This window comes from Parus major, chromosome 20 (assembly GCF_001522545.3).
Source record: "Parus major isolate Abel chromosome 20, Parus_major1.1, whole genome shotgun sequence".
Lineage (NCBI taxonomy): Eukaryota > Metazoa > Chordata > Aves > Passeriformes > Paridae > Parus > Parus major.
Window position 1 is genome coordinate 9,301,617 of NC_031788.1, and position 14,166 is coordinate 9,315,782.

A 14,166-nucleotide genomic window follows, 5' to 3' on the forward strand; every position below is an offset into this window, starting at 1 on the left:
ACCCACATCTGCAGGGCTAAACAGGGAATGTTACCTGGTCTGACACTCCCCCAGCTGTGCCAACCAGAAATCACATCAGGGATTAAACCAAAGCATATTTTCATGCTACATAAAGAAAAACCTACCTGAAGGTCCCCACCGCCATCAGGAAGGGCACCTGGAAGACCCTGCAATTCAGGGAATGGTGGCTTTTAATACAAGACAAACACCAGGAGGAAACACAATTTCTAGGACAATTTTTACAGACCCAGCTCAGCTGGATCAGCACAAGGCACATGCTCAGCCCCACAGCCTAAAGTGCCCCAAAACCAGGCACATCAGGGGTGTAACCAGCCCCTGGAGATTCCCAGCTGGGCTTGGGAAGACTTTTGGGCCTCAGGTGATGGAGGCAGCAATTAGAGAGCAGCAGCTGTGCCTGCCTTCATCCTGGCCTTGGGAAAGACCTCCCAACCCCACTATTCAACACTCCAGAGAGGCCACAGCAAACACAAAGCAGGGACTTGATTGCAAGCCCCACTTTCTGGCCCTACAAGAGCAAATCCTGATCCAGGCAAGCACAGAAATCTCCCTTGAGAGAACAAGCCCACCCCATGCCCTGTGTGCCATAAAAGTGGGGTTCACTGGGTCCCTCCTCACACAGAGCACAAATAACAAACAGGAGATCATCAAAACATCCAAGAGCAGCCAGGGAAGTGTCCCTGCTCTCCTCAGAGCACGCTGTTTACCCCCTGCTGAATGCTCATGGCAGTGGCAGCAAATAAAAACTGCATCAAGAAGAAAATTCAAGACTTCCCCCAGAAATTTTTTGACATTTATTTGCCAAGTCTCAACTTACAGGAGGCCCAGGTGGTCCAGGAGGCCCTGGGAATCCTGGCAGACCAAAAGGTCCCTAAAAGGAGAGAAAAATAAGAATTCCCTTTCAATATAAATGCAAAGAGATGTGAGGGGGGGCTACCACAATAGCACTTCAGAGAGAGGTAAGAGACAAAAATGAAACTCATTCCTCTGTGGTTGTGGCACATTCAGCAAATGAGGATTAAATGGTAGGAGAAACTCACAGAAGGGCCCCGAAATCCATGTCCACCTGGGAGCCCACTGGGTCCTGGAGGCCCCTGTGGAACAGAGAGAATGGCTTTTACATCTGTGGTGACCTTGACACCCCAAAGCCCAGGGGCAGCCACAGCTGGGCTGTCCCCACCTGCCCAATGCCCCCGAGGAGCTCCATCCTGCACCACGCCAGCAGCTTCCCAACACACATCTTGCTTCTTACCCCACATTCCCCTGGAATTCAGAATTCACTGCCAGTCTGCATCCCTCAGGCACAGGGCAGCTCCCAGGAGCCCCCCAAACAAAACTGCCCCAGAGTTGGGCACTTGCACTGTTCAAAGGCTGCTGTGCCTTGAATTTACTCCAGAGCCAGCTTCCCCAGGGTGGGGGCAAGCACAAAAACCCCACAAGGTCAATGATCTGCAGGACTCCACGTCCCTCTGCCTGGCACAGGAGGAGGACCTGAGGCCTGGGGTGGGTTTGTAACATTCAGGGTGTCCAATAAAATTAGAATATTAATTTATAACCTTTTTGGAGAAAAAATAATCTTGTTACTTACTGGAGGTCCTGGTAGTCCTTTGCCCTGAAAACAACATTTGAGACAGTAAAAGATCACTCAGAAACCAAACATACAGGAATAAAAGAAAACCTCAAAAAACACTGCTATTTATTTATTTTTTTTGTTCTAAGTTTCCTTATCACTCCCTTGCCCCTAATGATTCTAATTTGTAATCAGAGCAGAGTCTTGATGAATTCTTTTGCTGCCTCTAATAATTTGTATTCCTTTTCCATCTCCATTACCTATGAGACATCTGTAAGAGGTGTGTGGTGACACAAGAGTGGGGCATGGAGAGGAAGAAACCATTCCAGTTTATCTATTTCTCCTCTTTCTTATCCAAATGATAGCATTTGATCTGTCAGTCTGTATCCCAAGCTGGTTTGCTTTTAGATCACCTCAGAGAATAAAACCAGATCTGTGTTACCAGAACAGGTCACACATACAGATTTAAACATTTCAAACAGTATTTTCACTAATTCAGGCTTTGATCCTTTTGTTTGGGGTACAAAGCTTCCCATCCTCTCTTGGTGATGGTTTTGGCATTACAGTCCACACTTTCATCACATGTGCTGCTCTGGGAGGTACTTACAGCTGGTCCAGGTGGCCCAGCAGGTCCTAATGCACCCTATGGGAATAAAACAGGATAAAAATTAGCAGGGATAAAAGAGAAACCTCCATATGGGGAGCCACCAAGGCCTGCTCTCCTTGGCACCAATCTTTGCTTGGAAACCCCAGCAGTGTCTTGCAGAAACAGGACATGACTGGAGATGCTCAGCTGAATTCAGACATGTAAGGACAAAAACCTATGGATAACTCTGAAAGTCTCTGCTGGCCTCAGATGGATACCTAAATATCCTCCATGAATATCCAAATGTTCATAACTTGCATTATATCTAATTGAAATATTCTTATTCATAGTACATTCCTATTGTAGATCAAATGACTAAGTTTCCTAAAACTATTAACAAAATTTGGATTTGTTCTAGTGAATTTTATTAATTCATCAATTTTCCTTTCAAGCAAAGCCAAAGATTTCGCAGCTTCTGCTTCTTCACTTGCTTCCTTGGCAAATCCCCATCTCCTTTTCCCAGTTTGTGTTCCCACTCTCAGTCTTGACTGGAGCTTGGTGAACTCATGGCTTGGACTAGAATGAAATCACTCTTGAAGCTGTGAAATTCCTGCTTGACAGAGAGACCTCCTTAACCCTTTTGCTGCATTGCAGAGCTGCCAGCTGGCCAGCAGGCTGTAAAATTAACTATGGGTGATAATCCTGAAACAGAACCCCAGAATGGGTTGGGTTTGGAAGGGACCTTAAAAACCACCTGGTTCCACCCCCTGCCATGGACAGGGACACCTTCCAGGGGACCAGGGTGCAGGACAAAGCTGGAACATCCTGCACAGGAACAAAGCTTCCAAGGCTTCTCCCCAGCCCAAACCTCTTTTCCAAACATTCCTGATGTCCTGAGCTGGAGTTAAACAGGATCTGCCCCTGGGACCAGGGGAACAAGGTGGATGGGCTGACCTGGAGAATATCCCAGCACACACAGCTCCCACTGTGACCCAGGGATGACACCTGCCCTCCCCTCATGTTCTGAGGGCCAGAGGAGATTAGGAATGTTTTCCCTTGTTAAGCTTAAGGAGAAAGACACAGAGGACCCAAGGCCTTGTTAAGAGTGGTCTGGTGAGCAAAGAACTGTAATCCAATAAAAATCAGCTGTGCTCTGAATGTCAGCTCATTCATTTCTCCTGCTGCAGGTTACTCTGCTCTGCCTCCAGGCACTTTTATTTATCTTCAGGCTAAAAATCCTTACAACTGCTGATGGGACAAGCTGGGATCTCCTCCTGCAAGGAAAACATCGAATTCCTGGCACCTCCTGACTTGCACCCTAATTCTGACAGCAGCTGCATTGCCCCATTCTGCTTTGTCCAACAGGCCAGAAAGGTGGCAGAGCACCCAAAATGGCACATGTTGGCCCTTTACACTCCCAAATTTTGATACCTTGGAGGGTGTAAGGTGCAGAATGCAGCAGGGAAGATTCCTGGTAAGGTAAGAGATTGTGAAGCCCCTGAATGAGCATTAAGGCAAGGAAGAGACTCTAATTTACATCTCAATTTTAATAACATTGTCTGACTCGACTCATTCTCCTGGTAACAATGTTCCTTCTGTTTTGATTAGAAAACACTATCACCATAATTTTTCACTTTGTAGTAATTTACTCTGTGAATAGACAACTATGGAGTGTAGAAAACACTTGATTATTATGACACTCATAAACAGAAGTGAATAATTATGTTTTCCTTATTGCTTTCACTGGAAACTTTAGCAAAGAGCAAACTTTAAAATGGCCTTTGAGAACTTTCTGATGAAGGACACCAGTATCCACCATGGAGGTCAGCACCCAGCTCAACATCAGCTAAAAATAAAGGGTTTTTAAAATGAAAAAAATAAGTAGTCTTGATCTAATCAGTCTTTAAGCAGAAGCAGAAGGAAATCTAATGGAGGCTGAGAGCAGCAGGAGATACTTATGATAAAAATCCTTTTGGAAATGTTTGGCAATAAAGTGTTACTGAAAACTGGCTTCCATGAGCTCACTTCCCTATGCTAAACAGCTTTGCTCTCAGACACTCCAGTTCAAAAAATTAAGCTTATTTAGGAGAAGTCAGAGTGCTAAGCATGAATTCAAACCCACAGCAATAAGTAAACAGCTTATTTCAGCGAGTCCTGCAAGACTGAAATATGTTCTAAAAGACAGGGAGAAAAAAAATCAAGCTGGGCTAACAACGCTGTCCATTTAGAGTGATAAAGCTTTTAGAGGCCTTCCCTTTCCCCAGGTTTTTATTAGACCAATTAAAACAATTTCCTAGATGGACCACTGACCTTGAAAAGCTCCCATAAATGATGAGGGGTCCCAGGTTTGCCCCAGGCTGCCAGACTGAGTTACAAGATGTGGGAAATCGCAGCAAACCCGAGCACGCGGCGAGGGCAGCTCTGTCTGGGGGCTCCTGCCCAGCAGCCAGAGAGGAAATTCTGCTGCCCAGAAATTATCTGCTCAATTACCCTGCAAGGCAGGAGCTGTGTGCTAACCTGGGCACGGGCAAGCACTGCCACCCAGCCCAAAACAGGGCACAGAGCAGCTCACTGCCTTCTGCGGGTGGTCCTGAGCTTTCCTACTTTAAAAATCAGGGATCTGTTCCCAGATGCTGCTGGACTCCTGCCACAGAATGTCTGAGAGTGGCCAGGATTTTACAGGCCTGAATGTCTGGGGAGAAAGGTGGGCACAAGGGACAGGAAAGGAGTGGGGTTTAGGGTGGGTGGTGATGGACAGAGGCTTGGAGCTGTGACCAGGATATTTGGGTCCTGCCACTCAGCTTTCCCAGTGGCCACACAAACTTTGCCTGTCACATGGGGAAGGATGAAGAGCACATCACAAATACATGGCTGTGCCACTCATCCCCTGAAATAACTCACAGATATTTTAGATCTCAGTAAGTCCTTGGGGCAACAAGTGGATTATTGGGATGTATTGGACAGGTACAAAAATCCAGCCCCTCACTGCAGCCCTGAGCCCAAGAGGCCAGCAAGCCAGCTGTGGACACAAGGCTTATATTCCCATCTGGGAGACAGGAGAATAGCCATGCTGGATCACAGTCTGTGCTGAGAGGCTCATTAATGATTATTCCTTAATGTCACAAGGAGGCCTAAAAGTAGGTGATGAGTGTGGATGATCTGAAGGACATCTGTATCATCTCTGGCAGATGTTTCTCTGTCCCTGTGGTGCCCCTCAGCAGAGCTGGAATATGCAGGAAACAGAAAAAACTCTTATTTCTTGCTAGGCTGGCTAGGGAACACTATGACAACTAATAATGCAACCATATGGACAGTTCCAGAAATAATAAAGGGCAAAAGTTCAAACAATTAATACACAGTAGCATTAATTATAAACAACACAGATCTGCCAACTCAGACTGCAAATAAAGGCCAAAACAACTTCACTTTGATAAACTTCACAAGTGAGTCTGTTGGCTGCTTCAAGGAACTTTTTGGATACTTGAAATATCCCCAGTGCAGACACCACTGAGGCAACCCAAGCAGGTTCAAAGCTGTTTGAAAGAAAGGTGGATTTCATGCCCTGCCTAATGAACATTTCAAGGATCTTCTGCAAGGGTTTACATCAGAATCAACACTTGAATATCACCAATTTACAGCAGAATTGAAAATCATCCCTACAATCAGTGACAACACCATTTCAAGGGACTTAGGGTCTAATGAGGTACTCACACGGTCTCCTGGAGGCCCATTTGGGCCAGGGGGGCCATCAGTTCCTGTTAAACCCTGTAAAAAAATCAACAAAGATCATGAGAGTGAAATCCTGTCAGCAAAAGATCTTCAAATTGTTCTCATATTCCTTAATTCAGCCTAAGGTGCTTCTGCTTCAATTTCTCCTGACATGCAAGACATAAATGTGGGTCCAGGACTCTCATTCCTTCTCCAGTGGGAACAGAGAAGGTTGATGAGACACATCAGGAAAACACTCCTGCCCATGGGAAAGAGTTAAAAGACCTAAGAGAAGATGACAAAATACTCACATCCACTCCAGGAAGGCCAGGCAATCCAGCTTCACCTGCAGCTCCAGGCTTCCCTGGTGCACCTTTTGGCCCCTACATGAGGTAAACACTCAATTATTATAACAAAAGAACAAAAGAAATGTGGCAAGGATGCAGGGATGGAAGCTCATGTGTTGATGTGTTAACCTTACACCACACAACAGGAGAGAATCTCATGAATCTTGCTATGAATCCATATCCAAATGTTAAATTTCAGTGCTTTGGCTCATTGCCACCTGCTCACAAGCTGTTGTTAGTAGGGGGTAGGAAGGGATGCAGTAAGTGGCCAAAGCAAAGGGCTCTGCCACCTGGTACAGTTTTGTTTGAGCACCTGGTACAGGTTTGAGCACCCCTTGGCAGACTGAGGGGCTGAAGCAGACTCACAGCAGTGCCAAAAATACCCATGTGATGTGGCTTGGTGCCATGGCACCTGTCATACATTATACAGGTGATGCACAAGCTTTATCTCACTTATTTCATTCATTAATTTAACTTTCATTCTGTTCCACTGATAGCAGTGAAGCAGAAGAACGTGTTTGTCCCCTGGGGCAGGGCTGAGCATCCCCACTCCTGGGAATTCTGTGGCAGATGAAGAGGAAAGTGAGGCTGTGCCAGCCCGTGCCCTGTGTCCTCACAAAAGGATGGAAAAGTCAATGCCAAGCAGGAAATACTTACTGGTGGGCCTGGCAAACCAGGAGGGCCTGGCTCTCCCTAGAGGAAAGAGAAGAAAGTGTTAGTGCTGAACCTCTCTTTGTTGACTTTTTCCAGTTTCATGTTTCCAGCTGCACTCAAACCTCTCCTCGTGCCCACTCCAAGATTTACCTCACTCAATCTCATGAGCTCCAAACCCTGCTACCTCCTAAGCAGGATGAGCCTGGATAGCCTTTTCCAACATCTGCAGTAGCAAATTTGGGGAAATCCACATCTCCAGCCTCCCAGAGAGAACCAGTGCTCCTGAACAGTGTCCCCAGAACTTTCAACTTCTTCCAGATAAATTAGAATTTATTTGCACTCGGGATTGGCTTCAAGTGGGGCAGAGAGGAAGCTGGATGGGGGTCACAGCTTCCAAACATCTTCATGGTGAAACAGAAGGACACAGGGATAAACTCCAGCTTTCCAGAGCACAGTATGGAGCTGTGGTACTGCCAGGAGCTGGGGATTACCACCAAGTGAAGAATGAACAAACTGTCCACAATGATTTTCTTCATATGACTAAACTTGGACAGGAAAAGCAAACAGGCACAGCCCCCAACTGATTTCCATCTAATCCAATTGCACAGTCTGGATTAAACACAATTTTCATATAATATTTCAAAAGTAGTCTACTTTTTCTCTATTGTAATAAAAAGAACCTTTCAAGAACAGCAATAAAGGTGTTTGTGAGACAATATTTTGTAAGCCTTTAATCACTTGTTCCAGCTCAGCTAGATGTAATGACATTCATAAACTCCAGATAACAATTTGGGGCTTTATTTTTTTTATTGCTTTATTTGTATTTATATTGTTAGGTCCCAAAAGAAGCAAACATTTGTGAAGAGCAGGAGCTTGACTGGAGCTTGATTTCCAACTCATCCCACAGAAAAACACTTTGTGTCCAGTCCAGAGGGTACCCTGCACTCCTGGCTTTAGGATGAGTGCACTGAATATTGTCAGAGGTGAATATTGTGCACTGAATATTGTGAGTGGGTGAGCAGAGGGGAAGGGGTAAAGTTGGTGCCCTGGAAGAAGAAAATCTCTGTGGATGAAGGGTGGTTATTAACAGAGCTGGAAATAACACCATCCCACCATGGGCCTGGCAATTAGGGGCCAGGAGGCATTTGCAGGGCTGTGGAATTTCTAGCACGTTTCTATATTTACTGGGAAGGCTTTGGGCAAGTCTCTCCAGCCTGGAGCTGCTCAGGATTTATGTCCTGCACCACTGACTGACCAGAGGGTCCCTAAACAGAGGCATCTTTATGCTCTGACTTGCTGAAGCAACTCCTTCAGTATCCTTTGCCCACAGTTTTTCCATAAATAGTTATCATATCATGGCTGGGGAAGGTTCACTGCCAAGGAAATGAAAGGAGCAGTTCTTTTGAAATGAAAAGGCAGCTGGAAATGGCAGTAGGGGTGGTTTGCTCCTCCAGCACCTGGGATTGCCAGCCCCTTGCATTTTTCCTTTCCTCTGCAGTGGGAATCTGCACAGGGAGGTCACAGCAGCAGCAAAGGTTCCTGGGCAGCATCTTAAACCTTGGTCCTGCCATGGTGGACCCCTGCAGGACTCTGCAGGAGCAGCAGAACTTCACAGAGATGAAGCAAAAGCCTAATCAGGGTTTGTACCCCTGATGCCAGATCACTGGGAATTAGAGGCAAGGGCTGTCAGCAAAAGGAAATGCTCTCCTGGTGCTGGGTGAGAGAGAGAGAAGGAAGTTTACTTTTTCTCAGCAAGTCAAGCCAGGAGACAGAAGGCAGGGGAAAAAAAAAAACAGCAAACCAGCTTGATTTTTGAAAAGTGACAATTGCTTATTAGCAATTTAGGGAATTACATCCCCAGAAATAATTCACAGGAACTTGTCACTAATTCTTTCCATCAAAACATGCTGCTTCTTGTCTCGGGAGAGAAAGATTTTGCTTGTTACTGAGTATGAAGTGAGAAGCTTGTTAAGGGTTTTAATTATAAAATATTTCAGAGGGGCTTAATGTTGCAGCTCCCCTGAAAGGCAGGGATGAAAGCTGGACCTTCGAGAAATTGTGGTGATGGAGTTCATCCAAGGAGATATCCTGAATAATTCAGCTGCACGCTCTGCACCTCTCCCTGCTGATGGGAAGAGACTGCTGAACACCTCAGCAGCACTCACCCAGCTCAAAGACATCCAGCAACACTTCCACACTTTCATCCACAGTCACCTGTCAGGATGACCTGGCTGGAGTGGCTTACAGAGTGCAGGAATAACAATGCAGAAAATTTTCAATTGCCATTTAAAAAAAAAGTCTCAGCACCAAAAGAAAAATAAAATAATGGTTTCACTCTGCAGAGGCATAATTGACACTGCCACTCAGGATCCACATGACCCTCCCCATGCAGCACTAGGAAAATGCAGAACTGTGCTGAATTTTATATACCATCATTTTTTGGAGTGTACTGACAAAAAAAGGCAGGTCTTAAGCAGGGAGGTGTGTGACTCTGCTCAACACCAGCCACAGCCCTGCATCTCCTCCTGTGCAGTTCCTGAAAGGCCTCAAAGTCCTGCTGAAGAGCAGGAACCATCCTGGAGCCTGTCCCTGGACAGCCAGACCATCCCACCTGAACAGGGCACCTGATATCCTCTGTCCACAGGAGCTAAGGGCTCCAGGTCTCTTTTTCTGTGTAGTCAAAACTCCAGAGTGAAGTTGGGACTGCAGGAGTTTGCACCTTAAACACTTTACTCAGCCATTTGGTTTATTGGGACTAAGTTCTTCACATTAATTAGATGTTGTTATTTGATCCTGTCCCACGGGGAGCCTTCCAAAGCTTTTAGTTGTGGATAAAGGGGTGTAGGTCCACATGACTGACAAATCCCTGGGCTCCTGTTTCCAGCAGCAATCAGAGGCCATGCTGGTGCTGTTCCAGAATTAAACATCCTGTAGAAAGCAGGAGCTGAACAACTACAAGGTTTCTTTCCCATTTCCTCTTTGCAGAAGTTGAAACTTGAAGTCTGAAGGGCTTCATCCTCCCCAAACTCTTCTTTTTGCTTCCACAGTGAATCACAGCCAGCCTTTCCCAGTGTGCTGGCCACAGCAATGTCCTGCTGCAGGGACTCCACTGCTGCAAATGGGAACCAGGGTCCTCTGCCCTCTTCTGAAGTGTCCCCTGGAGCCTTTGTGACAACACCAAAAACAGTGGAAGCTGCTGAGGCGCCAGCTCTGAGCATCTGACACTAGAAAACCAGAGGGAGATTCCCAGGAACACAGACTCCTTTAGCCAAAAGGACACTCAGAGGGAGCAGCTGCAAATCAATGAGGTTCTCTCTTCAGCCCAGCCTGGCTCAGGGAAAGCTCCCCACTGCAGGCACAAACACTCCTTGTTCACCATGTACCAGAGAACTCACATATATATTTTTTTTTACCTCCTTATCCAAAAGAAAATGACCTGCATGGAATGAATAGATTTTTTCAAGGTTGCTTAAGGGCCCAATTCCAATAAATGTACTTCAGATGAGCTTTAAAAAAAACCCTGCACTATTCCATAAGCAGCTCAGAGAGACAAGAGCTGCTCAAACTGGAAACTGAAGCAGGAACACAGACTTTTGCATTTGATGTGGTCTTGCTGAAGGTCCATCTGATGCTCATTTTATCCACTGCCAACTACAGGACACGATTCAGTCCTTATCCAACAGATGAATGGAAGCAATATTTTTAATTTCTATGGAGACATCAATTAAAATTAACAGAAGAAGATATTCTCTTCCATTAAGTCCTGGGTTATGTAGTATTCCCCCTCTGCAGGAGGTGTAAGGAGCTGCTTGCTGAAACAAAGGCTCTTCATTTTATTTGCCTTTTGGGCCACTGCAAACTCAAGTCTGGCAACACAAGAGCCAGATCCTGACACATTGTGTGCCAAAGTGAGGGAGAAGCATGAAGACAATATTGAAATAAAACTAATGAGACAAAAGCAGTGTCCAGTGCTGCATAGCTGAGTCTCTTGTAGCCTCTCTAGAAATGTAGATGCTCTGAAGCATTACATAAATCTGTCTCTGAACTGCTGAACGTGTGCTGCCCCCACACACATCGTAGCCCTGCACTCAACCTTGCACCAAAAGAGAAATATTGTGCTTTGCAAGCAGGGTCACAAACCCCTGAGCTCTCCCTGGGGTCAGGGGATTGATCCTGCCAAGAACCTGCTCAGCACCTCCATCACTGCTCAGACTCCTGCAGATCGAGGTCTCTTGTGAGGACAGTGATTTTTCAGGTCCATCCCCCCAGAGGATGTCCAGAGGCTGCAGATGTGGAGAACAGGAGCAGCTTCTTTGCCCCACCCCTCACCCGAGCCAGCCCCTGCCCTGTGTCACTCACATCAATGCCGTCCTTGCCAGATGGTCCAGGGGGTCCTCGTGGTCCAGGAGGGCCTTGTGGTCCAATTCTCGGAAGGGACTGGGAAGAAGTGAGAGACAAGAGCTTATTTTTCCATCAGAAGGATCACACAGGCTAGATCAGAAATCAATAGCCAAGTCCTAGAGCTTAACCCTAAATCTGCACTCCCCCTCCAGCAGCCTGGATGGGCTCAGTATTGCTCCAGAGCAGTGCAAGGCTCTCTGGAAAACCCTTTTGACTGAGCACATTCCCAGCTCCTTTTACTGGTGGTCTATACTGGGAATGCAAACTGGTCACTGGGCAGCAAAGGGGTTTTGTTATATGGGAAATTGTTCTGACTACAGGCACGTTTTGGGCTGGGCAGAGGAGGAAATGCAGAGCCCATGGAAAAGGTGCCAAGTGCTTGGTAGAAAGAATTAATTTATAGCCCCAGTCTGATGGGGTGATGGCAAAGCCAATGAAACCAGGAGGAGAAAGTCTCCTCTCTGAGCACAATGCCACTTGAAAATCTTGGATTTTGGAAAGGTCTAAGGTGGGGGGAAGGAAAGAGAAGTCAAATAAATGACTTCTGTATGGAGAAGGCTCCAGAGAGCAACTTACTGTAGCTTCAGGGAACAAAGGTTTCATTGTAGAAGCAGCTCTGCTCACAGCAGAGTTCTGAATTCCCAAGCCAGGCTGAGAAAATTCCTCACTAACAATGAAAAACTCACTGAGGAGTCGCTTCCCCAGACAATAATATTAACACCAGACAGGGAAGTTTAATACAGCTTCATGTCTCAAGTGAGCAAAGGTTAAACATTCTGTAAGTGTAAAATTTGAAAACCGATTGAGGGAATGAGTAAGAAATTCTGATTCAGATAAAGACCAAGATCAGATCAGTTTCTCTGCAAATCTGTTACTTCATTGTAAAAGCAAACTGTTTCTCTTGCATTAACATATCTTCCCTTTCCAAGGCTTTCTCTCTCCCAACTGCAATCCTGAATGGGGAAATCACTTCCACAGAAAGATAAAGCAGCAGTTTTTACACCTACCCACACAGGTACAAACCCAGGCACACATTTGTAATAAACTTTAGAATAATAGCCTGCCTATTGCCACGTTTCACCCCACAGCTACAACACACACAGACCACTCTTTTTTACCCTGACAGGTTTTTCCTTGAGCATGAGACAAATGAGTTTTCTCACCTGAGCTGATGCTGTGGCCAAGAGCTGACACAGGGAGAGGAGCCCAAGAGCAGAGAATCCAGCCATGGTGCCCAGGCTCTGCCTCTCTCCCTTTCCTCCAGGGCAGCCAAACCCTTTCTCCTCAGGGTCCAGCAGATCCCTCCTCCTCCTCCCAGGTCTCAGCTTACAGAGCAGAGACTCCTCGCCTCCAGATAAACCTGTGGCTCCAGCTGGAGCAAGGCGAGAGGGGCCGAGCTTGGAGGAGGTGGGAGAAGGAGGGGGAGCAGCAGGCAGAGCAGAGCTGCTCTCACCCATGCCCTGCTGGGCAGCCCCAGCCTCCTGCTGGTGCTTTGTTAGCTCTGGAGGTTGTTCACATCTGGTTTTGGGGTTTTCTTTAAGGTGATCTGAAAGGCACCGATTCCCTGAGAAGCGATGAATGCTGGTCAGAAAACAATCACAGACAGATACGAGGAGGAAGGAAAAGAAGGAACATTCTCAAAGCCACAAAAAAAATCTGACATATTGCGAGGAAGAAAGAGGACAGTTCCCTGCCTGGTGATACCAAATGACAATAGATTAATGAAGATGCATCTCCTGCAATGAGCTTCACTATTCCCTTTATTGATTTAAGACAATTTCATCCAAATCAGGGCTTGGAAGTGGAGAGGAACAGTGGCCAGCTTCCTCAGGGCTGAAATGACACAGCTCATTTGGTTAGAAGTGGAAAATCAAAGCTTAGCAACTGAAATACCTGATTTTAGCCTGACATCTTTACACCAGGAGCTTGTAAGAGCACACAGTGCTTGTGTGTCCAGCTCCCCAGCAGCCAGTATTCCTGGAGCTTTGGCAGAGGGACAAAGGATTCAGATTTACCAAGTTCCCACAAGATCCTGTGGAACAGGCAGTTGGGGACAGAAAGGGAATGTGTGTGTCTAAGTCTTCTGATGGCTTCAGAGTAACTGGAATCCTTTATTAGACACCCCAAAGAGGGAGAGCAGCTTTGCACAGCTTGTACCTCCTCATTCACACAGAGGCCAGCTGATGGCAGGAGGGAATGCAGAGCAGACCCAAATTGCTCAGGCACACCTCCAGAGCAAGTCAGGGCTTTGGGGGCAGGTGGAGCCTGCCCATGCCCAGCACAGGAAGGGCCCTGGGGTGTTCTCCTTCAAATCCATCCCACAGACCAAAAGGATTCCTGGTAACCCTCTCACCCCACACCCACAGGCAGCACAGCTGAGGGGACACGATGATTTAGAGGAATTGTTACAGCATAGACACCCCTGTTCTTGTGTCCTGAGGGAAAAAACCCTGAACTGAAGCTCCCACAGCCAGGCTGGGCAGGTGCCCTCCTGCCTGGAGCCCCAGGGCATGCTCAGAGTCCCGTTTGCTCTGCAGAGCACCACACCACCTGTGGGAGAAGAGCTGCAAAAGCAATACCAAACATTCTGAAACATCCAGAGATCCTGTTCCTCAAAGTGTTCAAAGCCAGGCTGCATGTGGCTTTGAGCAACCTGGTCCAGGTAAGGTGTCCCTGCCATTGGCAGGGAGGTTGGACCAAGATAAACTCAGGTCCCTTCCAACCCAAACCATTCTGTGATTCTATGAATTTCCAAGCACATCATTAAACAGGCAGCATGGGGGGTGGGGTCTTTTCCCCAAAAACATTCACTGGGCACATTTCAGAGGTGAGGAAGACTGGGCATCACCTCGACATGGAAGCAGCAGCAGATGTGTGCCACG

General features: G+C 46.7%; 1 protein-coding gene across 2 annotated transcripts in view; it reads right to left on the reverse strand.

The window, feature by feature from the left end:
- The window catches only part of COL9A3 (collagen type IX alpha 3 chain), a 33,996-nt gene extending 20,050 nt beyond the window's left edge, over positions 1-13,946 (reverse strand). The window contains exons 1-10 of one of the 2 annotated variants that reach the window (XR_004499927.1): positions 12,448-13,946; positions 11,243-11,320; positions 6,887-6,922; positions 6,194-6,265; positions 5,886-5,939; positions 2,196-2,231; positions 1,607-1,630; positions 1,059-1,112; positions 836-889; positions 126-167 (exon numbers count right to left, since the gene is read on the reverse strand). Coding sequence is in view for 1 of the 2 variants with exons in the window: in XM_015647222.3 (XP_015502708.1) it covers positions 126-167; positions 836-889; positions 1,059-1,112; positions 1,607-1,630; positions 2,196-2,231; positions 5,886-5,939; positions 6,194-6,265; positions 6,887-6,922; positions 11,243-11,320; positions 12,448-12,741 (744 nt within the window). In the remaining variant the exon portion in view is untranslated. The remainder of the gene's footprint in view (positions 1-125; positions 168-835; positions 890-1,058; positions 1,113-1,606; positions 1,631-2,195; positions 2,232-5,885; positions 5,940-6,193; positions 6,266-6,886; positions 6,923-11,242; positions 11,321-12,447) is intronic. The other variant, XM_015647222.3, reaches the window with a different exon arrangement.
- Positions 13,947-14,166: the final 220 nt, after the last annotated feature.